The sequence below is a fragment of the Nematostella vectensis genome, chromosome 1, assembly GCF_932526225.1.
Source record: "Nematostella vectensis chromosome 1, jaNemVect1.1, whole genome shotgun sequence".
Lineage (NCBI taxonomy): Eukaryota > Metazoa > Cnidaria > Anthozoa > Actiniaria > Edwardsiidae > Nematostella > Nematostella vectensis.
In genome coordinates this window covers 3916312-3934876 of record NC_064034.1, presented here as the reverse complement: position 1 = coordinate 3934876, position 18565 = coordinate 3916312, and the positions used below count along the sequence as shown (strand labels likewise).

Here is an 18565-nt window from a genome sequence, read left to right as displayed (position 1 = left end):
CTAAAAATACCTGCGTAAAAAAAGTGCGCAGCCTCTGGAGAGAGTCGAACTCTTGATCCCTGGTTTACTAGACCAGTGCTCTAACCACTGAGCTACAGAGGGTTAAGCTTGCACATTCATGCTAGTATTATTATTTTAAATGATGTTTCAATTCAATTTCGATAAATCAATTTGTCAAAATGATTAGGCGTAGCCTCTAGGGAGACTCGAACTCTCGACCCCTGGTTTACGAGAACAGTGCTCTAACCACTAAGCTACAGAGGCAGTACGCTGACAGAAAGATCTTGATATTTTAAGGACAAGCATTTTCGACCTGGAAGAATCTAAAAACAGCTGCGTAAAGAAAGTGCGCAGCCTCTTGAGGGATTCGAACTCTCGACCCCTGGTTTACGAGAACAGTGCTCTAACCACTGAGCTACAGAGGCAGTACGCTGACAGAAAGATCTTGATATTTTATGGACTAGCATTTTAGACCTGGAAGAATCTAAAAATAGCTGCGTAAAAAAATGCACAGCCTCTGGAGATACTCAGACTCTCGACCCCTGGTTTACAAGACCAGTGCTCTAACCACTGAGCTACAGAGGCAGTACGCTGACAGAAAGATCTTGGTATTTTAAGGACAAGCATTTTAGACCTGGAAGAATCTAAAAATAGCTGCGTAAAAAATAAATGCACAGCCTCTGGAGAGAGTCGAACTCTCGACCCCTGGTTTACTAGACCAGTGCTCTAACTACTGAGCTACAGAGGCAGTACGCTGACACAAAGATCTTGATATTTTAAAGACAAGCATTTTAGACCTGGAAGAATCTAAAAATAGCTGAGTAAAAAATAAATGCACAGCCTCTGGAGAGACTCGAACTCTCGACCCCTGGTTTACAAGACCAGTGCTCTAACAACTGAGCTACAGAGGCAGTACGCTGACAGAAAGATCTTGATATTTTAAGGACTAGCATTTTAGACCTGGAAGAATCTAAAAATAGCTGCGTAAAAAAATGCGCAGGCTCTGAAAAGACTCGAACTCTCGACCCCTGGTTTACAAGACCAGTGCTCTAACCACTGAGCTACAGAGGCAGTACGCTGACAGAAAGATCTTGATATTTTAAGGACAAGCATTTTAGACCTGGAAGAATCTAAAAATAGCTGCGTAAAATAAAATGCGCAGCCTCTGGAAAGACTCGAACTCTCGACCCCTGGTTTACAAGACCAGTGCTCTAACCACTGAGCTACAGAGGCAGTAAGCTAACATAAAGATCTTGATATTTTAAGGAAAAGCATTTTAGACCTGGAAGAATCTAAAAATATCTGCGTAAGAAAAGTGCGCAGCCTCTGGAGAGAGTCGAACTCTCGACACCTGGTTTACAAGACCAGTGCTCTAACCACTGAGCTACAGAGGCAGTACGCTGACAGAAAGATCTTGATATTTTAAGGACTAGCATTTTAGACCTGGAAGAATCTAAAAATAGCTGCGTAAAAAAATGCGCAGGCTCTGAAAAGACTCGAACTCTCGACACCTGGTTTACAAGACCAGTGCTCTAACCACTGAGCTACAGAGGCAGTACGCTGACAGAAAGATCTTGATATTTTAAGGACAAGCATTTTAGACCTGGAAGAATTTAAACATAGCTGCGTTTAAAAAGTGCGCAGCCTCTGGAGGGAGTCGAACTCTCGACCCCTGGTTTACGAGACCAGTGCTTTAACCACTGAGCTACAGAGGCAGTACGCTGACATGAAGATCTTGATATTTTAAGGACAAGCATTTTAGACTTGAAAGAATCTAAAAATATCTGCGTAAAATAAAATGCGCAGCCTCTGGAAAGACTCGAACTCTCGACCCCTGGTTTACAAGACCAGTGCTCTAACCACTGAGCTACAGAGGGGTAAGCTTGCGCATTCATGCTAGTATTATTATTTTTAATGATGTTTCCATTCAATTTCGATAAATCAATTTGTCAAAATGATTAGGCGTAGCCTCTAAAGAGACTCGAACTCTCGACCCCTGGTTTACGAGACCAGTGCTCTAACCACTGAGATACAGAGGCATTACGCTGACAGAAAGATCTTGATATTTTAAGGACAAGCATTTTAGACCTGGAAGAATCTAAAAATAGCTGCGTAAAAAATAAATGCACAGCCTCTGGAGAGAGTCGAACTCTCGACCCCTGGTTTACGAGACCAGTGCTCTAACTACTGAGCTACAGAGGCAGTACGCTGACACAAAGATCTTGATATTTTAAAGACAAGCATTTTAGACCTGGAAGAATCTAAAAATAGCTGAGTAAAAAATTGCACAGCCTCTGGAGACACTCGAACTCTCGACCCCTGGTTTACAAGACCAGAGCTCTAACCACTGAGCTACAGAGGCAGTACGCTGACAGAAAGATCTTGATAATTTAAGGACAAGAATTTGAAACCTGGAAGAATCTAAAAATAGCTGCGTAAAAATAGTGCGCAGCCTCTGGAGAGACTCGAACTTTTGACCCCTGGTTTACGAGACCAGTGCTCTAACCACTGAGCTACAGAGGCAGTACGCTGACAGAAAGATCTTGATGTTTTAAGGACTAGCATTTTAGACCTGGAAGAATCTAAAAATAGCTGCGTAAAAAAATGCGCAGGCTCTGAAAAGACTCGAACTCTAACATGTTCTAAAAATAGCTGCGTAAGAAAAGTGCGCAGCCTCTGGAGAGAGTCGAACTCTCGACCCCTGGTTTACGAGACCAGTGCTTTAACCACTGAGCTACAGAGGCAGTACGCTGACAGAAAGATCTTGATATTTTATGGACTAGCATTTTAGACCTAAAAGAATATAAAAACAGCTGCGTAAAAAAATGCACAGCCTCTGGAGATACTCGAACTCTCGACCCCTGGTTTACAAGACCAGTGCTCTAACCACTGAGCTACAGAGGCAGTACGCTGACAGAAGGATCTTGATATTTCAAGGACAAGCATTTTAGACCTGGAGGAATCTAAAAATAGCTGCGTAAAACATAAATGCACAGCCTCTGGAGAGACTCGAACTCTCGACCCCTGGTTTACAAGACCAGTGCTCTAACCACTGAGCTACAGAGTGGTAAGCTTGCACATTCATGCTAGTATTATTATTTTGAATGATGTTTCCATCCAATTTCGATAAATCAATTTGTCAAAATGATTAGGCGTAGCCTCTAGAGAGACTCGAACTCTCGACCCCTGGTTTACGAGACCAGTGCTCTATCCACTGAGCTACAGAGGCAGTACGCTGACAGAAAGATCTTGATATTTTCAGGACAAGCATTTTAGACCTGGAAGAATCTAAAAATAGCTGCGTAAAAAAATAAATGCACAGCCTCAGGAGAGACTCGAACTCTCGACCCCTGGTTTACAAGACCAGTGCTCTAACCACTGAGCTACAGAGGCAGTACGCTGACAGAAAGATCTTGATATTTTAAGGACAAGCATTTTAGACCTGGAAGAATCTAACAATAGCTGCGTAAAAAAAGTGCGCAGCCTCTGGAGGGAGTCGAACTCTCGACCCCTGGTTTACGAGACCAGTGCTCTAACCACTGAGCTACAGAGGCAGTACGCTGACAGGAGGATCTTGATATGTTAAGGACAAACATTTTAGACTTGAAAGAATCTAAAGTTATCTGCGTAAAATAAAATGCGCAGCCTCTGGAGAGACTCGAACTCTCGACCCCTGGTTTACAAGACCAGTGCTCTAACCAATGAGCTACTGAGGCAGTACGATGACAGAAAGATCTTGATATTTTAAGGACAAGCATTTCAGACCTGGAAGAATCTAAAAATAGCTGCGTAAGAAAAGTGCGCAGCCTCTGGAGAGAGTCGAACTCTCGACCCCTGGTTTACGAGACCAGTGCTCTAACCACTGAGCTACAGAGGCAGTACGCTGACAGAAAGATCTTGATATTTTATGGACTAGCATTTTAGACCTAAAACAATATAAAAATAGCTGCGTAAAAAATAAATGCACAGCCTCTGGAGAGACTCGAACTCTCGACCCCTGGTTTACAAGACCAGTGCTCTAACCACTGAGCTACAGAGGCAGTACGCTGACAGAAAGATCTTGATATTTTAAGGACAAGCATTTTAGACCTGGAAGAATCTAACAATAGCTGCGTAAAAAAAGTGCGCAGCCTCTGGAGGGAGTCTAACTCTCGACCCCTGGTTTACGAGACCAGTGCTCTAACCACTGAGCTACAGAGGCAGTACGCTGACAGGAAGATCTTGATATTTTAAGGACAAACATTTTAGACTTGAAAGAATCTAAAATTATCTGCGTAAAATAAAATGCGCAGCCTCTGTAGAGACTCGATCTCTCGACCCCTGGTTTACAAGACCAGTGCTCTAACCACTGAGCTACAGAGGCAGTACGCTGACAGAAAGATCTTGATATTTTAAGGACAAGCATTTCAGACCTGGAAGAATCTAAAAATAGCTGCGTAAGAAAAGTGCGCAGCCTCTGGAGAGAGTCGAACTCTCGACCCCTGGTTTACGAGACCAGTGCTCTAACCACTGAGCTACAGAGGCAGTACGCTGACAGAAAGATCTTGATATTTTATGGACTAGCATTTTAGACCTAAAACAATATAAAAATAGCTGCGTAAAAAAATGCACTGCCTCTGGAGAGACTCGAACTCTCGACCCCTGGTTTACAAGACCAGTGCTTTAACCACTGAGCTACAGAGGGGTAAGCTTGCACATTTATGCTAGTATTATTATTTTGAATGATGTTTCCATTCAATTTCGATAAATCAATTTGTCAAAATGATTAGGCGTAGCCTCTAGAGAGACTCGAACTCTCGACCCCTGGTTTACGAGACCAGTGCTCTAACCACTGAGCTACAGAGGCAGTACGCTGACAGAAAGATCTTGATATTTTAAGGACAAGCATTTTAGACCTGGAAGAATCTAAAAATAGCTGCGTAAAAAATAAATGCACAGCCTCTGGAGAGACTCGAACTCTCTACCCCTGGTTTACAAGACCAGTGCTCTAACCACTGAGCTACAGAGGCAGTACGCTGACAGAAAGATCTTGATATTTTACGGACAAGCATTTTAGACCTGGAAGAATCTAAAAATAGCTACGTAAAAAAAGTGCGCAGCCTCTGGAGGGAGTCGAACTCTCGACCCCTGGTTTACGAGACCAGTGCTCTAACCACTGAGCTACAGAGGCAGTACGCTGACAGAAAGATCTTGATATTTTCAGGACAAGCATTTTAGACCTGGAAGAATCTAAAAATAGCTGCGTAAAAAAATAAATGCACAGCCTCAGGAGAGACTCGAACTCTCGACCCCTGGTTTACAAGACCAGTGCTCTAACCACTGAGCTACAGAGGCAGTACGCTGACAGAAAGATCTTGATATTTTAAGGACAAGCATTTTAGACCTGGAAGAATCTAACAATAGCTGCGTAAAAAAAGTGCGCAGCTTCTGGAGGGAGTCGAACTCTCGACCCCTGGTTTACGAGACCAGTGCTCTAACCACTGAGCTACAGAGGCAGTACGCTGACAGGAAGATCTTGATATTTTAAGGACAAACATTTTAGACTTGAAAGAATCTAAAATTATCTGCGTAAAATAAAATGCGCAGCCTCTGGAGAGACTCGAACTCTCGACCCCTGGTTTACAAGACCAGTGCTCTAACCAATGAGCTACAGAGGCAGTACGATGACAGAAAGATCTTGATATTTTAAGGACAAGCATTTCAGACCTGGAAGAATCTAAAAATAGCTGCGTAAGAAAAGTGCGCAGCCTCTGGAGAGAGTCGAACTCTCTACCCCTGGTTCACGAGACCAGTGCTCTACCCACTGAGCTACAGAGGCAGTACGCTGACAGAAAGATCTTGATATTTTATGGACTAGCATTTTAGACCTAAAACAATATAAAAATAGCTGCGTAAAAAATAAATGCACAGCCTCTGGAGAGACTCGAACTCTCGACCCCTGGTTTACAAGACCAGTGCTCTAACCACTGAGCTACAGAGGCAGTACGCTGACAGAAAGATCTTGATATTTTAAGGACAAGCATTTTAGACCTGGAAGAATCTAACAATAGCTGCGTAAAAAAAGTGCGCAGCCTCTGGAGGGAGTCTAACTCTCGACCCCTGGTTTACGAGACCAGTGCTCTAACCACTGAGCTACAGAGGCAGTACGCTGACAGGAAGATCTTGATATTTTAAGGACAAACATTTTAGACTTGAAAGAATCTAAAATTATCTGCGTAAAATAAAATGCGCAGCCTCTGTAGAGACTCGATCTCTCGACCCCTGGTTTACAAGACCAGTGCTCTAACCACTGAGCTACAGAGGGGTAAGCTTGCACATTCATGCTAGTATTATTATTTTGAATGATGTTTACATTCAATTTCGATAAATCAATTTGTCAAAATGATTAGGCGTAGCCTCTAGAGAGACTCGAACTCTCGACCCCTGGTTTACGAGACCAGTGCTCTAACCACTGAGCTACAGAGGCAGTACGCTGACAGAAAGATCTTGATATTTTAAGGTCAAGCATTTTAGACCTGGAAGAATCTAAAAATAGCTGCGTAAAAAATAAATGCACAGCCTCTGGAGAGACTCGAACTCTCTACCCCTGGTTTACAAGACCAGTGCTCTAACCACTGAGCTACAGAGGCAGTACGCTGACAGAAAGATCTTGATATTTTAAGGACAAGCATTTCAGACCTGGAAGAATCTAAAAATAGCTGCGTAAGAAAAGTGCGCAGCCTCTGGAGAGAGTCGAACTCTCGACCCCTGGTTTACGAGACCAGTGCTCTAACCACTGAGCTACAGAGGCAGTACGCTGACAGAAAGATCTTGATATTTTATGGACTAGCATTTTAGACCTAAAACAATATAAAAATAGCTGCGTAAAAAAATGCACAGCCTCTGGAGAGACTCGAACTCTCGACCCCTGGTTTACAAGACCAGTGCTCTAACCACTGAGCTACAGAGGCAGTACGCTGACAGAAAGATCTTGATATTTTAAGGACAAGCATTTTAGACCTGGAAGAATCTAACAATAGCTGCGTAAAAAAAGTGCGCAGCTTCTGGAGGGAGTCGAACTCTCGACCCCTGGTTTACGAGACCAGTGCTCTAACCACTGAGCTACAGAGGCAGTACGCTGACAGGAAGATCTTGATATTTTAAGGACAAACATTTTAGACTTGAAAGAATCTAAAATTATCTGCGTAAAATAAAATGCGCAGCCTCTGGAGAGACTCGAACTCTCGACCCCTGGTTTACAAGACCAGTGCTCTAACCACTGAGCTACAGAGGGGTAAGCTTGCACATTCATGCTAGTATTATTATTTTGAATGATGTTTCCATTCAATTTCGATAAATCAATTTGTCAAAATGATTAGGCGTAGCCTCAAGAGAGACTCGAACTCTCGACCCCTGGTTTACGAGACCAGTGCTCTAACCACTGAGCTACAGAGGCAGTACGCTGACAGAAAGATCTTGATATTTTAAGGACAAGCATTTTAGACCTGGAAGAATCTAAAAATAGCTGCGTAAAAAATAAATGCACAGCCTCTGGAGAGACTCGAACTCTCTACCCCTGGTTTACAAGACCAGTGCTCTAACCACTGAGCTACAGAGGCAGTACGCTGAGAGAAAGATCTTGATATTTTACGGACAAGCATTTTAGACCTGGAAGAATCTAAAAATAGCTACGTAAAAAAAGTGCGCAGCCTCTGGAGGGAGTCGAACTCTCGAGCCCTGGTTTACAAGACCAGTGCTCTAACCACACAGCTACAGAGGCAGTACGCTGAGAGAAAGATCTTGATATTTTACGGACAAGCATTTTAGACCTGGAAGAATCTAAAAATAGCTACGTAAAAAAAGTGCGCAGCCTCTGGAGGGAGTCGAACTCTCGACCCCTGGTTTACGAGACCAGTGCTCTAACCACTGAGCTACAGAGGCAGTACGCTGACAGGAAGATCTTGATATTTTAAGGACAAGCATTTTAGACTTGAAAGAATCTAAAAATATCTGGGTAAAATAAAATGCGCAGCCTCTGGAGAGACACGAACTCTCGACCCCTGGTTTACGAGACCAGTGCTCTAACCACTGAGCTACAGAGGCAGTACGCTGACAGACAGAAAGATCTTGATATTTTAAGGACAAGCATTTTAGACTTGAAAGAATCTAAAAATATCTGCGTAAAATAAAATGCGCAGCCTCTGGAGAGACTCGAACTCTCGACCCCTGGTTTACAAGACCAGTGCTCTAACCACTGAGCTACAGAGGCAGTACGCTGACAGAAACATCTTGATATTTTAAGGACAAGCATTTTAGACCTGGAAGAATCTAAAAATAGCTGCGTAAGAAAAGTGCGCAGCCTCTGGAGAGAGTCCAAATCTCGACCCCTGGTTTACGAGACCAGTGCTCTAACCACTGAGCTACAGAGGCAGTACGCTGACAGAAAGATCTTGATATTTTATGGACTAGCATTTTAGACCTGGAAGAATCTAAAAATAGCTGCGTAACAAAAAGTGCGCAGCCTCTGGAGAGACTCGAACTCTCGACCCCTTGTTTACGAGACCAGTGCTCTAACCACTGAGCTACAGAGGGGTAAGCTTGCACATTCATTCTAGTATTATTATTTTGAATGATGTTTCCATTCAATTTCGATAAATCAATTTGTCAAAATGATTAGGCGTAGCCTCTGGAGAGACTCGAACTCTCGACCACTCGTTTACCAGACCAGTGCTCTAGCCACTGAGCTACAGAGGCAGTACGCTGACAATAAAGACTTTTTTGGTTAACTTAAAACGTTTGTGATAAGGAAATGCTTAAAAATGTCAAAATAAGGGCGGAGCCTCTGGAGAGACTGGAACTCTCGACCACTGGTTTACAAGAGCAGTGCTCTAACCACTGAGCTACAGAGGCAGTACGCCGACAGTAAGATCTTGATATTTTAAGGACTAGCATTTTAGACCTGGAACAATCTAAAAATAGCTGCGTAAAAAATAAATGCACAGCCTCTGGAGAGACTTGAACTCTCGACCCCTGGTTTCCTAGACCAGTGCTCTAACCACTGAGCTACAGAGGCAGTACTCTGACAGAAAGATCTTGATATTTGAAGGACTAGCATTTCAGACCTGGAAGAATCTAAAAATAGTCGCGTAAAAAAGTGCACAGCCTCTGGAGAGACTCGAACTCTCGACCCCTGGTTTACAAGACCAGTGCTCTAACCACTGAGCTACAGAGGCAGTACGCTGACAGAAAGATCTTGATATTTTAAGGACAAGCATTTTAGACCTGGAACAATCTAAAAATACCTGCGTAAAAAATAAATGCACAGCCTCTGGAGAGACTCGAACTCTCGACCCCTGGTTTACAAGACCAGTGCTCTAACCACTGAGCTACAGAGGCAGTACGCTGACAGAAAGATCTTGATATTTTAAGGACAAGCATTTTAGACCTGGAAGAATCTAAAAATAGCTGCGTAAAAAATAAATGCACAATCTAAAAATAGCTGAGTTAAAAAAATGCGCAGCCTCTGGAGAGAGTCGAACTCTCGATCTCTGGTTTCCTAGACCAGTGCTCTAACCACTGAGCTACAGAGGCAGTACGCTGACAGAAAGATCTTGATATTTGAAGGACTAGCATTTCAGACCTGGAAGAATCTAAAAATAGTTGCGTAAAAAAGTGCGCAGCCTATGGAGAGACTCGAACTCTCGACCCCTGGTTTACAAGACCAGTGCTCTAACCACTGAGCTACAGAGGCAGTATGCTGACAGAAAGATCTTGATATTTTAATGACAAGCATTTTAGACCTGGACGAATTTAAAAATAACTGCGTAAAAAAAAAATGCACAGCCTCTGGAGAGACTCGAACTCTCGACCCCTGGTTTACAAGACCAGTGCTCTAACCACACAGCTACAGAGGCAGTACGCTGACAGAAAGATCTTGATATTTTAAGGACAAGCATTTTAGACCTGGAACAATCTAAAAATAGCTGCGTAAAAAAAATGCGCAGCCTTTGGAGAGACTCGAACTCCCGACCCCTGGTTTACTAGACCAGTGCTCTAACCACTGAGCTACAGAGGCAGTACGCTAACAGAAAGATCTAGATATTTTAAGGACTAGCATTTTAGACCTGGAAAAATCTAAAAATAGCTGCATAAAAAAGTGCGCAGCCTCTGGAGAGAGTCAAACTCTCGATCCCTGGTTTACTAGACCAGTGCTCTAACCACTGAGCTACAGAGGCAGTACCATGACAGAACGATCTTGATATTTTAAGGACTAGCATTTTAGACCTGGAAGAATCTAAAAATAGTCGCGTAAAAAAAGTGCGCAGCCTCTGGAGAGACCCGAACTCACGACCCCTGGTTTACAAGACCAGTGCTCTAACCACTGAGCTACAGAGGCAGTACGCTGACAGAAAGATCTTGATATTTTAAGGACAAGCATTTTAGACCTGGAAGAATCTAAAAATAGCTGCGTAAACAATAAATGCACAGCCTCTGGAGAGACTCGAACTCTCGACCCCTGGTTTACAAGACCAGTGCTCTAACCCCTGAGCTACATAGGCAGTAAGCTGACAGAAAGATCTTGATATTTTATGGACTAGCATTTTAGACCTGGAAGAATCTAAAAATAGCTTTTAAGGACAAGCATTTTAGACCTGGAAGAATCTAAAAATAGCTACGTAAAAAAAGTGCGCAGACAGAAAGATCTTGATATTTTAAGGACAAGCATTTTAGACATGGAAGAATCTAAAAATAGCTGCGTAAAAAAAGTGCGCAGCCTCTGGAGGGAGTCGAACTCTCGACCCCTGGTTTACGAGACCAGTGCTCTAACCACTGAGCTACAGAGGCAGTACGCTGACAGAAAGATCTTGATATTTTAAGGACAAGCATTTTAGACATGGAGGAATCTATAAATAGCTGCGTAAAAAAAGTGCGCAGCCTCTGGAGAGAGTCGAACTCTCGACCCCTGGTTTACGCGATCAGTGCTCTAACCACTGAGCTACAGAGGCAGTACGCTGAATCTTGATATTTTATGGACTAGCATTTTAGACCTGGAAGAATCTAAAAATAGCTGCGTAACAAAAAATGCCCAGCCTCTGGAGAGACTCGAACTCTCGACCCCTGGTTTACAAGACCAGTGCTCTAACCACTGAGCTACAGAGGCAGTACGCTGACAGAAAGATCTTGATATTTTAAGGACAAGCATTTTAGACCTGGAAGAATCTAAAAATAGCTACATAAAAAAAGTGCGCAGCCTCTGGAAGGAGTCGAATTCTCGACCCCTGGTTTACGAGACCAGTGCTCTAACCACTGAGCTACAGTGGCAGTACCCTGACAGAAAGATCTTGATATTTTAAGGACTAGCATTTTAGACCTGGAAGAATCTAAAAATAGCCGCGTAAAAAAAGTGCACAGCCTCTGGAGAGAGTCGAACTCTCGACCCCTGGCTTACGAGACCAGTGCTCTAACCACTGAGCTACAGAGGCAGTACGCTGACAGAAAGATCTTGATATTTTATGGACTAGCATTTTAGACCTGGAAAAATCTAAAAATAGCTGCGTAACAAAAAATCCGCAGCCCCTGGAGAGACTCGAACTCCCGACCCCTGGTTTACAAGACCAGCGCTCTAACCACTGAGCTACAGAGGCAGTACGCTGACATAAAGATCTTGATATTTTAAGGACAAGCATTTTAGACCTGGAAGAATCTAAAAATAGCTACGTAAAAAAACTGCGCTGCCTCTGGAGAGACTCGAACTCTCTACCCCTTGTTTACGAGACCAGTGCTCTAACCACTGAGCTACAGAGGCAGTACGCTGATATTAAGATCTTGATATTTTATGGACAAGCATTTCAGACCTGGAAGAATCTAAAAATAGTCGCGTAAATACAGTGCGCAGCCTCTGGAGAGACTCGAACTGGTTTACAAGACCAGTGCTCTAACCACTGAGCTACAGAGGCAGTACGATGACAGAAAGATCTTGATATTTTAAGGACAAGCATTTTAGACATGGAAGAATCTAAAAATAGCTGCGTAAAAAAAGTGCGCAGCCTCTGGAATGAGTCGAACTCTGGACCCCTGGTTTACGAGACCAGTGCTCTAACCACTGAGCTACATAGGCAGTACGCTGACAGAAACTTCTTGATATTTTAAGGACTAGCATTTTAGACCTGGAAGAATCTAAAAATAGCTGCGTAAAAAAAATTGCGCAGCCTCTGGAGAGACTCGAACTCTCGACCCCTGGTTTACAAGACCAGTGCTCTAGCCACTGAGCTACAGAGGCAGTACGCTGACAGAAAGATCTTGATATTTTAAGGACAAGCATTTTAGACATGGAAGAATCTAAAAATAGTTGCGTAAAAAAAGTGAGCAGCCTCTGGAGAGACTCGAACTCTCGACCCCTGGTTTACGAGACCAGTGCTCTAACCACTGAGCTACAGAGGCAGTATGCTGACAGAAAGATCTTGATATTTTATGGACTTGCATTCTAGACCTGGAAGAATCTAAAAATAGCTGCGTAACAAAAACTGCGCAGCCTCTGGAGAGACTCTAACTCTCGGCCCCTGGTTTACAAGACCAGTGCTCTAACCACTGAGCTACAGAGGCAGTACGCTGACAGAAAGATCTTGATATTTAAAGGACAAGCATTTTAGACATGGAAGAATCTAAAAATAGCTGCGTAAAAAAAGTGCGCAGCCTCTGGAGACAGTCGAACTCTCGACCCCTGGTTTACGCGATCAGTGCTCTAACCACTGAGCTACAGAGGCAGTACGCTGAATCTTGATATTTTATGGACTAGCATTTTAGACCTGGAAGAATCTAAAAATAGCTGCGTTAAAAATAAATGCACAGCCTCTGGAGAGACTCGAACTCTCGACCCCTGGTTTACAAGACCAGTGCTCTAACCACTGAGCTACAGAGGCAGTACGCTGACAGAAAGATCTTGATATTTTAAGGACAAGCATTTTAGACCTGGAAGAATCTAAAAATAGCTGCGTTAAAAATAAATGCACAGCCTCTGGAGAGACTCGAACTCTCGACCCCTGGTTTACAAGACCAGTGCTCTAACCACTGAGCTACAGAGGCAGTACGCTGACAGAAAGATCTTGATATTTTAAGGACAAGCATTTTAGACATGGAAGAATCTAAAAATAGCTGCGTAAAATAAGTGCGCAGCCTCTGGAGAGAGTCGAACTCTCGACCCCTGGTTTACGAGACCAGTGCTCTAACCACTGAGCTACAGAGGCAGTACGCTGATAGAAAATTCTTGATATTTTAAGGACTAGCATTTTAGACCTGGAAGAATCTAAAAATAGCTGCGTAAAAAAAATTGCGCAGCCTCTGGAGAGACTCGAACTCTCGACCCCTGGTTTACAAGACCAGTGCTCTAACCACTGAGCTACAGAGGCAGTACGCTGACAGAAAGATCTTGATATTTTAAGGACAAGCATTTTAGACATGGAAGAATCTAAAAATAGTTGCGTAAAAAAAGTGCGCAGCCTCTGGAGAGACTCGAACTCTCGACCCCTGGTTTACGAGACCAGTGCTCTAACCACTGAGCTACAGAGGCAGTACGCTGACAGAAAGATCTTGATATTTTATGGACTTGCATTCTAGACCTGGAAGAATCTAAAAATAGCTGCGTAACAAAAAATGCGCAGCCTCTGGAGAGACTCGAACTCTCGGCCCCTGGTTTACAAGACAAGTGCTCTAACCACTGAGCTACAGAGGCAGTACGCTGACAGAAAGATCTTGATATTTAAAGGACAAGCATTTTAGACATGAAAGAATTTAAAAATAGCTGCCTAAAAAAAGTGCGCAGCCTCTGGAAAGAGTCGAACTCTCGACCCCTGGTTTACGCGATCAGTGCTCTAACCACTGAGCTACAGAGGCAGTACGCTGAATCTTGATATTTTATGGACTAGCATTTTAGACCTGGAAGAATCTAAAAATAGCTGCGTAACAAAAAATGCGCAGCCTCTGGAGAGACTCGAACTCTCGACCCCTGGCTTACGAGACCAGTGCTCTAACCACTGAGCTACAGAGGCAGTACGCTGACAGAAAGATCTTGATATTTTATGGACTAGCATTTTAGACCTGGAAGAATCTAAAAATAGCTGCGTAAAAAAATCCGCAGCCTCTGGAGAGACTCGAACTCTCGACCCCTGGTTTACAAGACCAGTGCTCTAACCACTGAGCTACAGAGGCAGTACGCTGACAGAAAGATCTTGATATTTTAAGGACAAGCATTTTAGACCTGGAAGAATCTAAAAATAGTTGCGTAAAAAAAGTGCGCAGCCTCCGGAGAGACTCGAACTCTCGACCCCTGGTTTACGAGACCAGTGCTCTAACCACTGAGCTACAGAGGCAGTACGCTAACAGAAAGATCTTGATATTTTAAGGACAAGCATTTTAGACCTGGAAGAATCTAAAAATAGCTGCGTAAAAAAAGTGCGCAGCCTCTGGAGAGACTCGAACTCTTGACCCCTGGTTTACTAGACCAGTGCCCTAACCAGTGAGCTACAGAGGCGGGCGCAAGTATTATTATTTTTAATGATGTTTCCATTCAATCTCGATAAATCAATTTGCCAAAATGATTAGGCGTAGCCTTTTTAGTGTCGAACTCTCGACCCCTGGTTTACAAGACCAGTGCTCTAACCACTGAGCTACAGAGGCATTACGCTGAGAATGCAGACTTAGTTGGTTAACTTTAAACGTTTGTAATAAGGAAATGCTTAAAAATGTGCAAAATGAGTGCGCAGTCTCTGGAGAGATTCGAACTCTCGACCCCTGGTTTACGAGACCAGTGCTCTAACCACTGAGCTACAGAGGCAGTACGCTGACAGAAAGATCTTGATATTTTAAGGACAAGCATTTTAGACATGGAAGAATCTAAAAATAGTTGCGTAAAAAAAGTGCGCAGCCTCTGAAGAGACTCGAACTCTCGAACCCTGGTTTACGAGACCAGTGCTCTAACCACTGAGCTACAGAGGCAGTACGCTGACAGAAAGATCTTCATATTTTGAGGACAAGCATTCTAGACCTGGAAGAATCTAAAAATAGCTGCGTAACAAAAAATGCGCAGCCTCTGGAGAGACTCGAACTCTCGGCCCCTGGTTTACAAGACCAGTGCTCTAACCACTGAGCTACAGAGGCAGTACGCTGACATAAAGATCTTGATATTTTAAGGACAAGCATTTTAGACATGGAAGAATCTAAAAATAGTTGCGTAAAAAAAGTGCGCAGCCTCCGGAGAGACTCGAACTCTCGACCCCTGGTTTACGAGACCAGTGCTCTAACCACTGAGCTACAGAGGCAGTACGCTGACAGAAAGATCTTGATATTTTAAGGACAAGCATTTTAGGCATGGAAGAATCTAAAAATATTTGCGTAAAAAAAGTGCGCAGCCTCCGGAGAGACTCGAACTCTCGACCCCTGGTTTACGAGACCAGTGCTCTAACCACTGAGCTACAGAGGCAGTACGCTAACAGAAAGATCTTGATATTTTAAGGACAAGCATTTTAGACCTGGAAGAATCTAAAAATAGCTGCGTAAAAAAAGTGCGCAGCCTCTGGAGAGACTCGAACTCTTGACCCCTGGTTTACTAGACCAGTGCCCTAACCACTGAGCTACAGAGGCGGGCCCAAGTATTATTATTTTTAATGATGTTTCCATTCAATCTCGATAAATCAATTTGCCAAAATGATTAGGCGTAGCCTTTTTAGTGTCGAACTCTCGACCCCTGGTTTACAAGACCAGTGCTCTAACCACTGAGCTACAGAGGCATTACGCTGAGAATGCAGACTTAGTTGGTTAACTTTAAACGTTTGTAATAAGGAAATGCTTAAAAATGTGCAAAATGAGTGCGCAGTCTCTGGAGAGATTCGAACTCTGGACCCCAGTGGTTTACTAGACCAGTGCTCTAACCACTTAGCTACAGAGGAAGAATCTAAAAATTACCGAGTAGAATAAAGAGCGTAGGCTCTGGAGAGAGTCGAACTCTCGACCCCTGTTTTACAATACCAATAGCTCTCTAACCACTGAGCTACAGAGGCAGTAGGCTGACGGATAGATCTTTGATAGGACAAACATTTTAGAGTTGGAAGAATCTAAAAATAACTGCGTAGAATGAAAGCTGCAGCCTTTAGAAACTCGACTTTTCAGTAATTGCTCAAGACTCTTTTGTTATACAGCATTTTCATTATAGTGATTCGAGCTTTATCGGTAGAACTAAAAATAACCCGAAGAAGTTAAATGATGTTGTTGATTTATGGTTGCATTTTATGTTTTAGTGTCTGCATTCCACTTTGTGGTGGTAATATAGACCCTACCGTCGTGGGCCGGTGCATCGAGCGTGGTCTTGCCTCAGATGGGCGACTAGTTCGCTTCATAATCACGATCAGTGATAGACCTGGGGGTATGGCTCGGCTAGTAGGAGTACTAGCTTCTGCTGGAGCAAAGTAAGTATCAGTCGCCCCATGACAGGTAATCCGGAATCCGGAATCCATGAAAAAATGAGATATGGGATCCGGAATCCATGAAAAAATGAGATATGGAATCCGGAATCCATGAAAAAATGAGATATGGAATCCGGAATCCATGCTGCTGGAATCCGGAATCCACGAGAAAAAACCCACATGGAATCCGGAATCCACACACTAGGATCCGGAATCCAGAACCCTATTGGAGAACCTGTCATGGGGCTATATCAGAGTCGTATCATTTTCCTTACGGAGCCGTGTCAGGCCTCGAAAGATTGTGTGTGTTGGGGGGGTGGGGGTGGGGGTGGAAGTGCTACCAGTGCTTTACCCTCTGCTACGGCTCGACCATAATCCTTTCCCTCTTGATAGATCCATGGTCAAATTTTAATTTCCTTTAAAGAAGTTCTATACTTTTAATATATTTTTCTTTAGTATCAAAGATATTTTCCACGAGAGAGCATGGCTCAGATCGAGTGTATTTAAAGTTCAGGTGAGCTAATAATACGTAAAAAGAGAAAAGAAGTTGGAATAAATGATTATTGTAATGCAGGACGGTAAATTGTGATTGATTTTGAGGAATGTGTAATCATGACACAGATATACACTAATAATGAATGATGATGTGGTTGAATATAAAAATAATAAAAATTGAATGGTGACTATTATGTTTTGTCTAATAATAATGGTTAACAAAGATGAAGATTTGTGATGCAATATTTTCATGCTTGACTTTCAGTGTAAAGTGATAGTCGAAGTGCGAGATAGAGAGCATGGTCAAATGTTACGAACATTACTTGAGAAGACTTATGATGACGTTCATTGGAATACAGACCACACGAGCTCATACACAGGCTAGGCACGGACACCGGACAACTAGCTGGACTGGGCATGGATTACTAGTAATAACCTCATAATTTTGTAGTCGACAGGTTGACTGGTTTCCTTGTCAACGTTGTAAAGTAACTTTAAATAAAGGTAGTCTTGGAGGCTGTCCGTTAAGTGAAATATGCACTTTGTTTATATAGATGTTTGCGCTGATTTGAGAATTATATATTAAATGTTTTCAAGACTATCGGTTGTTCGAATCATTTTGACTTATGTATGTATAATGACCATATATGTATGATGACCTATTGTGTGGCTTAACCACACAATAATATACTAAAGAGTAGATCATCGTTCTGCACAATATGCTGAGATGCTCCCACATCCATTGAGGTCTGTATAGCCTTTCAGAATTGATAGTTTTTGTCAATCTTAATCAGCAGATGATATTCGGTTGATATAGACAGTATAAACAGTCCATTTCTGCTGACTAGGTAAAATACTTTCAATGAAATCTATAATCAGTGGTTTGCGTTATCACTTGCATTTCTCTTAGAGTTGCCTAAGTGAAAATAGCATGTCAATTGTCGACCTTATATACGAGAAGCAATGATCTGTTGTTTTTACAGGGTTTCATACAAGTGCAAACAATTTGCTTTGTAATCTTTGTACTTTGTAATCTTTGTTTATCGAGGGTAGCATATTTAACCGAATATACAGTTTTCTAACATATGGCCCTCGGTTAGTAAGCACTGTCACTGGGGGTGGTCACTGCCAGAGGGTTTATTGCGTCCCCAGTGGTTCTTTTACGCCCCTTCGGTTCAGGTTAGTATAGTGCAGCTTGAAGAGACGGGACCTCCGGGTTTAGTGTCCTTATCCGAGAAGACTGGAAGAATCCGAGAAGACTTGCTGACTATTACCAGCAGGATATACCTCTGTAGTTATTGGTCCATTCGGTCGCCTTTGCTTTCGTACAGGTCTATTGTGTTTGAGTTCCGTTTTTGTTGGGCCCAACACGTTCAGACAAGCAAAGTTTAAGTAGGTCATGTAGATGAGTGGATCAGGACTGGACCATCAGACTTCATCACTACGGCAGGGACGCCATCACTTCCCGCAGCTTTTCCACTGGTGAGGCTATCTTTGGCTTTTGTAAGCTCATCTCTATTTGGTTCAGAGCCCAGCTCTTCCTTGCTTACGACACACAGTTCTTTGTCTTATATACTCCCAGGTGGTGTTCCTCCAATCTGTTTCCCGGTCCCATATACTCCCAGGTAGTGTTCCAC

At 43.0% G+C, this 18565-nt stretch overlaps 1 protein-coding gene and 91 non-coding genes across 92 annotated transcripts in view; 1 reads left to right on the top strand and 91 right to left on the bottom strand.

The window, feature by feature from the left end:
- The window catches only part of LOC5517103 (L-threonine ammonia-lyase), a 48994-nt gene extending 31465 nt beyond the window's left edge, over window positions 1–17529 (top strand). Inside the window, exons 10-12 of the mRNA XM_001637144.3 lie at window positions 16269–16436; window positions 16890–16947; window positions 17194–17529. Coding sequence (XP_001637194.3) covers window positions 16269–16436; window positions 16890–16947; window positions 17194–17313 — 346 coding nt within the window. The 3' untranslated portion in view covers window positions 17314–17529. The remainder of the gene's footprint in view (window positions 1–16268; window positions 16437–16889; window positions 16948–17193) is intronic.
- Window positions 30–102, bottom strand: Trnat-agu. Its single transcript has one exon. It is a non-coding gene; the product is annotated as a tRNA-Thr (tRNA).
- On the bottom strand, window positions 192–264 carry Trnat-cgu. Its single transcript has one exon. It is a non-coding gene; the product is annotated as a tRNA-Thr (tRNA).
- On the bottom strand, window positions 353–425 carry Trnat-ugu. Its single transcript has one exon. It is a non-coding gene; the product is annotated as a tRNA-Thr (tRNA).
- Window positions 513–585, bottom strand: Trnat-cgu. Its single transcript has one exon. It is a non-coding gene; the product is annotated as a tRNA-Thr (tRNA).
- On the bottom strand, window positions 676–748 carry Trnat-cgu. Its single transcript has one exon. It is a non-coding gene; the product is annotated as a tRNA-Thr (tRNA).
- Trnat-cgu lies at window positions 839–911 on the bottom strand. Its single transcript has one exon. It is a non-coding gene; the product is annotated as a tRNA-Thr (tRNA).
- Window positions 996–1071, bottom strand: Trnat-ugu. Its single transcript has one exon. It is a non-coding gene; the product is annotated as a tRNA-Thr (tRNA).
- Trnat-cgu lies at window positions 1161–1233 on the bottom strand. The gene has a single exon. It is a non-coding gene; the product is annotated as a tRNA-Thr (tRNA).
- Window positions 1322–1394, bottom strand: Trnal-uaa. The gene has a single exon. It is a non-coding gene; the product is annotated as a tRNA-Thr (tRNA).
- Trnat-cgu lies at window positions 1479–1554 on the bottom strand. The gene has a single exon. It is a non-coding gene; the product is annotated as a tRNA-Thr (tRNA).
- Window positions 1643–1715, bottom strand: Trnat-cgu. Its single transcript has one exon. It is a non-coding gene; the product is annotated as a tRNA-Thr (tRNA).
- Trnat-ugu lies at window positions 1805–1877 on the bottom strand. The gene has a single exon. It is a non-coding gene; the product is annotated as a tRNA-Thr (tRNA).
- On the bottom strand, window positions 1967–2039 carry Trnat-ugu. The gene has a single exon. It is a non-coding gene; the product is annotated as a tRNA-Thr (tRNA).
- Trnat-ugu lies at window positions 2130–2202 on the bottom strand. The gene has a single exon. It is a non-coding gene; the product is annotated as a tRNA-Thr (tRNA).
- Window positions 2290–2362, bottom strand: Trnat-ugu. The gene has a single exon. It is a non-coding gene; the product is annotated as a tRNA-Thr (tRNA).
- Window positions 2451–2523, bottom strand: Trnat-ugu. The gene has a single exon. It is a non-coding gene; the product is annotated as a tRNA-Thr (tRNA).
- On the bottom strand, window positions 2672–2744 carry Trnat-cgu. Its single transcript has one exon. It is a non-coding gene; the product is annotated as a tRNA-Thr (tRNA).
- Trnat-ugu lies at window positions 2832–2904 on the bottom strand. Its single transcript has one exon. It is a non-coding gene; the product is annotated as a tRNA-Thr (tRNA).
- On the bottom strand, window positions 2995–3073 carry Trnat-ugu. The gene has a single exon. It is a non-coding gene; the product is annotated as a tRNA-Thr (tRNA).
- On the bottom strand, window positions 3157–3229 carry Trnat-cgu. The gene has a single exon. It is a non-coding gene; the product is annotated as a tRNA-Thr (tRNA).
- On the bottom strand, window positions 3321–3393 carry Trnat-ugu. The gene has a single exon. It is a non-coding gene; the product is annotated as a tRNA-Thr (tRNA).
- Window positions 3482–3554, bottom strand: Trnat-cgu. The gene has a single exon. It is a non-coding gene; the product is annotated as a tRNA-Thr (tRNA).
- On the bottom strand, window positions 3644–3716 carry Trnat-ugu. Its single transcript has one exon. It is a non-coding gene; the product is annotated as a tRNA-Thr (tRNA).
- On the bottom strand, window positions 3805–3877 carry Trnat-cgu. Its single transcript has one exon. It is a non-coding gene; the product is annotated as a tRNA-Thr (tRNA).
- Trnat-ugu lies at window positions 3968–4040 on the bottom strand. The gene has a single exon. It is a non-coding gene; the product is annotated as a tRNA-Thr (tRNA).
- On the bottom strand, window positions 4129–4201 carry Trnat-cgu. Its single transcript has one exon. It is a non-coding gene; the product is annotated as a tRNA-Thr (tRNA).
- Trnat-ugu lies at window positions 4291–4363 on the bottom strand. The gene has a single exon. It is a non-coding gene; the product is annotated as a tRNA-Thr (tRNA).
- Window positions 4452–4524, bottom strand: Trnat-cgu. The gene has a single exon. It is a non-coding gene; the product is annotated as a tRNA-Thr (tRNA).
- On the bottom strand, window positions 4612–4684 carry Trnat-ugu. The gene has a single exon. It is a non-coding gene; the product is annotated as a tRNA-Thr (tRNA).
- Trnat-cgu lies at window positions 4774–4846 on the bottom strand. Its single transcript has one exon. It is a non-coding gene; the product is annotated as a tRNA-Thr (tRNA).
- Trnat-ugu lies at window positions 4937–5009 on the bottom strand. The gene has a single exon. It is a non-coding gene; the product is annotated as a tRNA-Thr (tRNA).
- On the bottom strand, window positions 5098–5170 carry Trnat-cgu. The gene has a single exon. It is a non-coding gene; the product is annotated as a tRNA-Thr (tRNA).
- Trnat-ugu lies at window positions 5262–5334 on the bottom strand. Its single transcript has one exon. It is a non-coding gene; the product is annotated as a tRNA-Thr (tRNA).
- Window positions 5423–5495, bottom strand: Trnat-cgu. Its single transcript has one exon. It is a non-coding gene; the product is annotated as a tRNA-Thr (tRNA).
- Window positions 5585–5657, bottom strand: Trnat-ugu. Its single transcript has one exon. It is a non-coding gene; the product is annotated as a tRNA-Thr (tRNA).
- On the bottom strand, window positions 5746–5818 carry Trnat-cgu. Its single transcript has one exon. It is a non-coding gene; the product is annotated as a tRNA-Thr (tRNA).
- Window positions 5909–5981, bottom strand: Trnat-ugu. Its single transcript has one exon. It is a non-coding gene; the product is annotated as a tRNA-Thr (tRNA).
- On the bottom strand, window positions 6070–6142 carry Trnat-cgu. The gene has a single exon. It is a non-coding gene; the product is annotated as a tRNA-Thr (tRNA).
- On the bottom strand, window positions 6232–6304 carry Trnat-ugu. Its single transcript has one exon. It is a non-coding gene; the product is annotated as a tRNA-Thr (tRNA).
- Trnat-cgu lies at window positions 6394–6466 on the bottom strand. The gene has a single exon. It is a non-coding gene; the product is annotated as a tRNA-Thr (tRNA).
- Trnat-ugu lies at window positions 6557–6629 on the bottom strand. Its single transcript has one exon. It is a non-coding gene; the product is annotated as a tRNA-Thr (tRNA).
- Trnat-cgu lies at window positions 6718–6790 on the bottom strand. Its single transcript has one exon. It is a non-coding gene; the product is annotated as a tRNA-Thr (tRNA).
- On the bottom strand, window positions 6878–6950 carry Trnat-ugu. The gene has a single exon. It is a non-coding gene; the product is annotated as a tRNA-Thr (tRNA).
- Window positions 7039–7111, bottom strand: Trnat-cgu. Its single transcript has one exon. It is a non-coding gene; the product is annotated as a tRNA-Thr (tRNA).
- On the bottom strand, window positions 7201–7273 carry Trnat-ugu. Its single transcript has one exon. It is a non-coding gene; the product is annotated as a tRNA-Thr (tRNA).
- On the bottom strand, window positions 7363–7435 carry Trnat-cgu. The gene has a single exon. It is a non-coding gene; the product is annotated as a tRNA-Thr (tRNA).
- Trnat-ugu lies at window positions 7526–7598 on the bottom strand. The gene has a single exon. It is a non-coding gene; the product is annotated as a tRNA-Thr (tRNA).
- On the bottom strand, window positions 7848–7920 carry Trnat-cgu. The gene has a single exon. It is a non-coding gene; the product is annotated as a tRNA-Thr (tRNA).
- Trnat-cgu lies at window positions 8010–8082 on the bottom strand. The gene has a single exon. It is a non-coding gene; the product is annotated as a tRNA-Thr (tRNA).
- Window positions 8176–8248, bottom strand: Trnat-ugu. Its single transcript has one exon. It is a non-coding gene; the product is annotated as a tRNA-Thr (tRNA).
- Window positions 8337–8409, bottom strand: Trnat-cgu. Its single transcript has one exon. It is a non-coding gene; the product is annotated as a tRNA-Thr (tRNA).
- Trnat-cgu lies at window positions 8499–8571 on the bottom strand. The gene has a single exon. It is a non-coding gene; the product is annotated as a tRNA-Thr (tRNA).
- Trnat-ggu lies at window positions 8661–8733 on the bottom strand. Its single transcript has one exon. It is a non-coding gene; the product is annotated as a tRNA-Thr (tRNA).
- On the bottom strand, window positions 8817–8889 carry Trnat-ugu. Its single transcript has one exon. It is a non-coding gene; the product is annotated as a tRNA-Thr (tRNA).
- On the bottom strand, window positions 8980–9052 carry Trnap-agg. Its single transcript has one exon. It is a non-coding gene; the product is annotated as a tRNA-Pro (tRNA).
- On the bottom strand, window positions 9140–9212 carry Trnat-ugu. The gene has a single exon. It is a non-coding gene; the product is annotated as a tRNA-Thr (tRNA).
- On the bottom strand, window positions 9303–9375 carry Trnat-ugu. Its single transcript has one exon. It is a non-coding gene; the product is annotated as a tRNA-Thr (tRNA).
- Window positions 9498–9570, bottom strand: Trnap-agg. The gene has a single exon. It is a non-coding gene; the product is annotated as a tRNA-Pro (tRNA).
- Trnat-ugu lies at window positions 9658–9730 on the bottom strand. The gene has a single exon. It is a non-coding gene; the product is annotated as a tRNA-Thr (tRNA).
- Window positions 9821–9893, bottom strand: Trnat-ugu. The gene has a single exon. It is a non-coding gene; the product is annotated as a tRNA-Thr (tRNA).
- On the bottom strand, window positions 9982–10054 carry Trnat-agu. Its single transcript has one exon. It is a non-coding gene; the product is annotated as a tRNA-Thr (tRNA).
- On the bottom strand, window positions 10142–10214 carry Trnat-agu. The gene has a single exon. It is a non-coding gene; the product is annotated as a tRNA-Thr (tRNA).
- Trnat-ugu lies at window positions 10303–10375 on the bottom strand. The gene has a single exon. It is a non-coding gene; the product is annotated as a tRNA-Thr (tRNA).
- On the bottom strand, window positions 10466–10538 carry Trnat-ugu. The gene has a single exon. It is a non-coding gene; the product is annotated as a tRNA-Thr (tRNA).
- Window positions 10752–10824, bottom strand: Trnat-cgu. The gene has a single exon. It is a non-coding gene; the product is annotated as a tRNA-Thr (tRNA).
- On the bottom strand, window positions 10913–10985 carry Trnat-cgu. The gene has a single exon. It is a non-coding gene; the product is annotated as a tRNA-Thr (tRNA).
- On the bottom strand, window positions 11068–11140 carry Trnat-ugu. Its single transcript has one exon. It is a non-coding gene; the product is annotated as a tRNA-Thr (tRNA).
- On the bottom strand, window positions 11390–11462 carry Trnat-cgu. The gene has a single exon. It is a non-coding gene; the product is annotated as a tRNA-Thr (tRNA).
- On the bottom strand, window positions 11552–11624 carry Trnat-ugu. Its single transcript has one exon. It is a non-coding gene; the product is annotated as a tRNA-Thr (tRNA).
- Trnat-cgu lies at window positions 11713–11785 on the bottom strand. The gene has a single exon. It is a non-coding gene; the product is annotated as a tRNA-Thr (tRNA).
- Trnat-ugu lies at window positions 12187–12259 on the bottom strand. The gene has a single exon. It is a non-coding gene; the product is annotated as a tRNA-Thr (tRNA).
- On the bottom strand, window positions 12348–12420 carry Trnat-cgu. Its single transcript has one exon. It is a non-coding gene; the product is annotated as a tRNA-Thr (tRNA).
- Window positions 12510–12582, bottom strand: Trnat-ugu. Its single transcript has one exon. It is a non-coding gene; the product is annotated as a tRNA-Thr (tRNA).
- On the bottom strand, window positions 12671–12743 carry Trnat-cgu. Its single transcript has one exon. It is a non-coding gene; the product is annotated as a tRNA-Thr (tRNA).
- Window positions 12827–12899, bottom strand: Trnat-ugu. The gene has a single exon. It is a non-coding gene; the product is annotated as a tRNA-Thr (tRNA).
- On the bottom strand, window positions 12990–13062 carry Trnat-ugu. The gene has a single exon. It is a non-coding gene; the product is annotated as a tRNA-Thr (tRNA).
- Window positions 13151–13223, bottom strand: Trnat-cgu. Its single transcript has one exon. It is a non-coding gene; the product is annotated as a tRNA-Thr (tRNA).
- Trnat-ugu lies at window positions 13313–13385 on the bottom strand. The gene has a single exon. It is a non-coding gene; the product is annotated as a tRNA-Thr (tRNA).
- Window positions 13474–13546, bottom strand: Trnat-cgu. Its single transcript has one exon. It is a non-coding gene; the product is annotated as a tRNA-Thr (tRNA).
- On the bottom strand, window positions 13636–13708 carry Trnat-ugu. Its single transcript has one exon. It is a non-coding gene; the product is annotated as a tRNA-Thr (tRNA).
- On the bottom strand, window positions 13797–13869 carry Trnat-cgu. Its single transcript has one exon. It is a non-coding gene; the product is annotated as a tRNA-Thr (tRNA).
- Trnat-cgu lies at window positions 13952–14024 on the bottom strand. The gene has a single exon. It is a non-coding gene; the product is annotated as a tRNA-Thr (tRNA).
- On the bottom strand, window positions 14112–14184 carry Trnat-cgu. The gene has a single exon. It is a non-coding gene; the product is annotated as a tRNA-Thr (tRNA).
- Trnat-ugu lies at window positions 14273–14345 on the bottom strand. The gene has a single exon. It is a non-coding gene; the product is annotated as a tRNA-Thr (tRNA).
- Window positions 14434–14506, bottom strand: Trnat-agu. Its single transcript has one exon. It is a non-coding gene; the product is annotated as a tRNA-Thr (tRNA).
- Trnat-cgu lies at window positions 14737–14809 on the bottom strand. Its single transcript has one exon. It is a non-coding gene; the product is annotated as a tRNA-Thr (tRNA).
- Window positions 14898–14970, bottom strand: Trnat-cgu. The gene has a single exon. It is a non-coding gene; the product is annotated as a tRNA-Thr (tRNA).
- Trnat-ugu lies at window positions 15060–15132 on the bottom strand. Its single transcript has one exon. It is a non-coding gene; the product is annotated as a tRNA-Thr (tRNA).
- Window positions 15221–15293, bottom strand: Trnat-ugu. The gene has a single exon. It is a non-coding gene; the product is annotated as a tRNA-Thr (tRNA).
- Window positions 15382–15454, bottom strand: Trnat-agu. The gene has a single exon. It is a non-coding gene; the product is annotated as a tRNA-Thr (tRNA).
- On the bottom strand, window positions 15543–15615 carry Trnat-agu. The gene has a single exon. It is a non-coding gene; the product is annotated as a tRNA-Thr (tRNA).
- Window positions 17530–18565: the final 1036 nt, after the last annotated feature.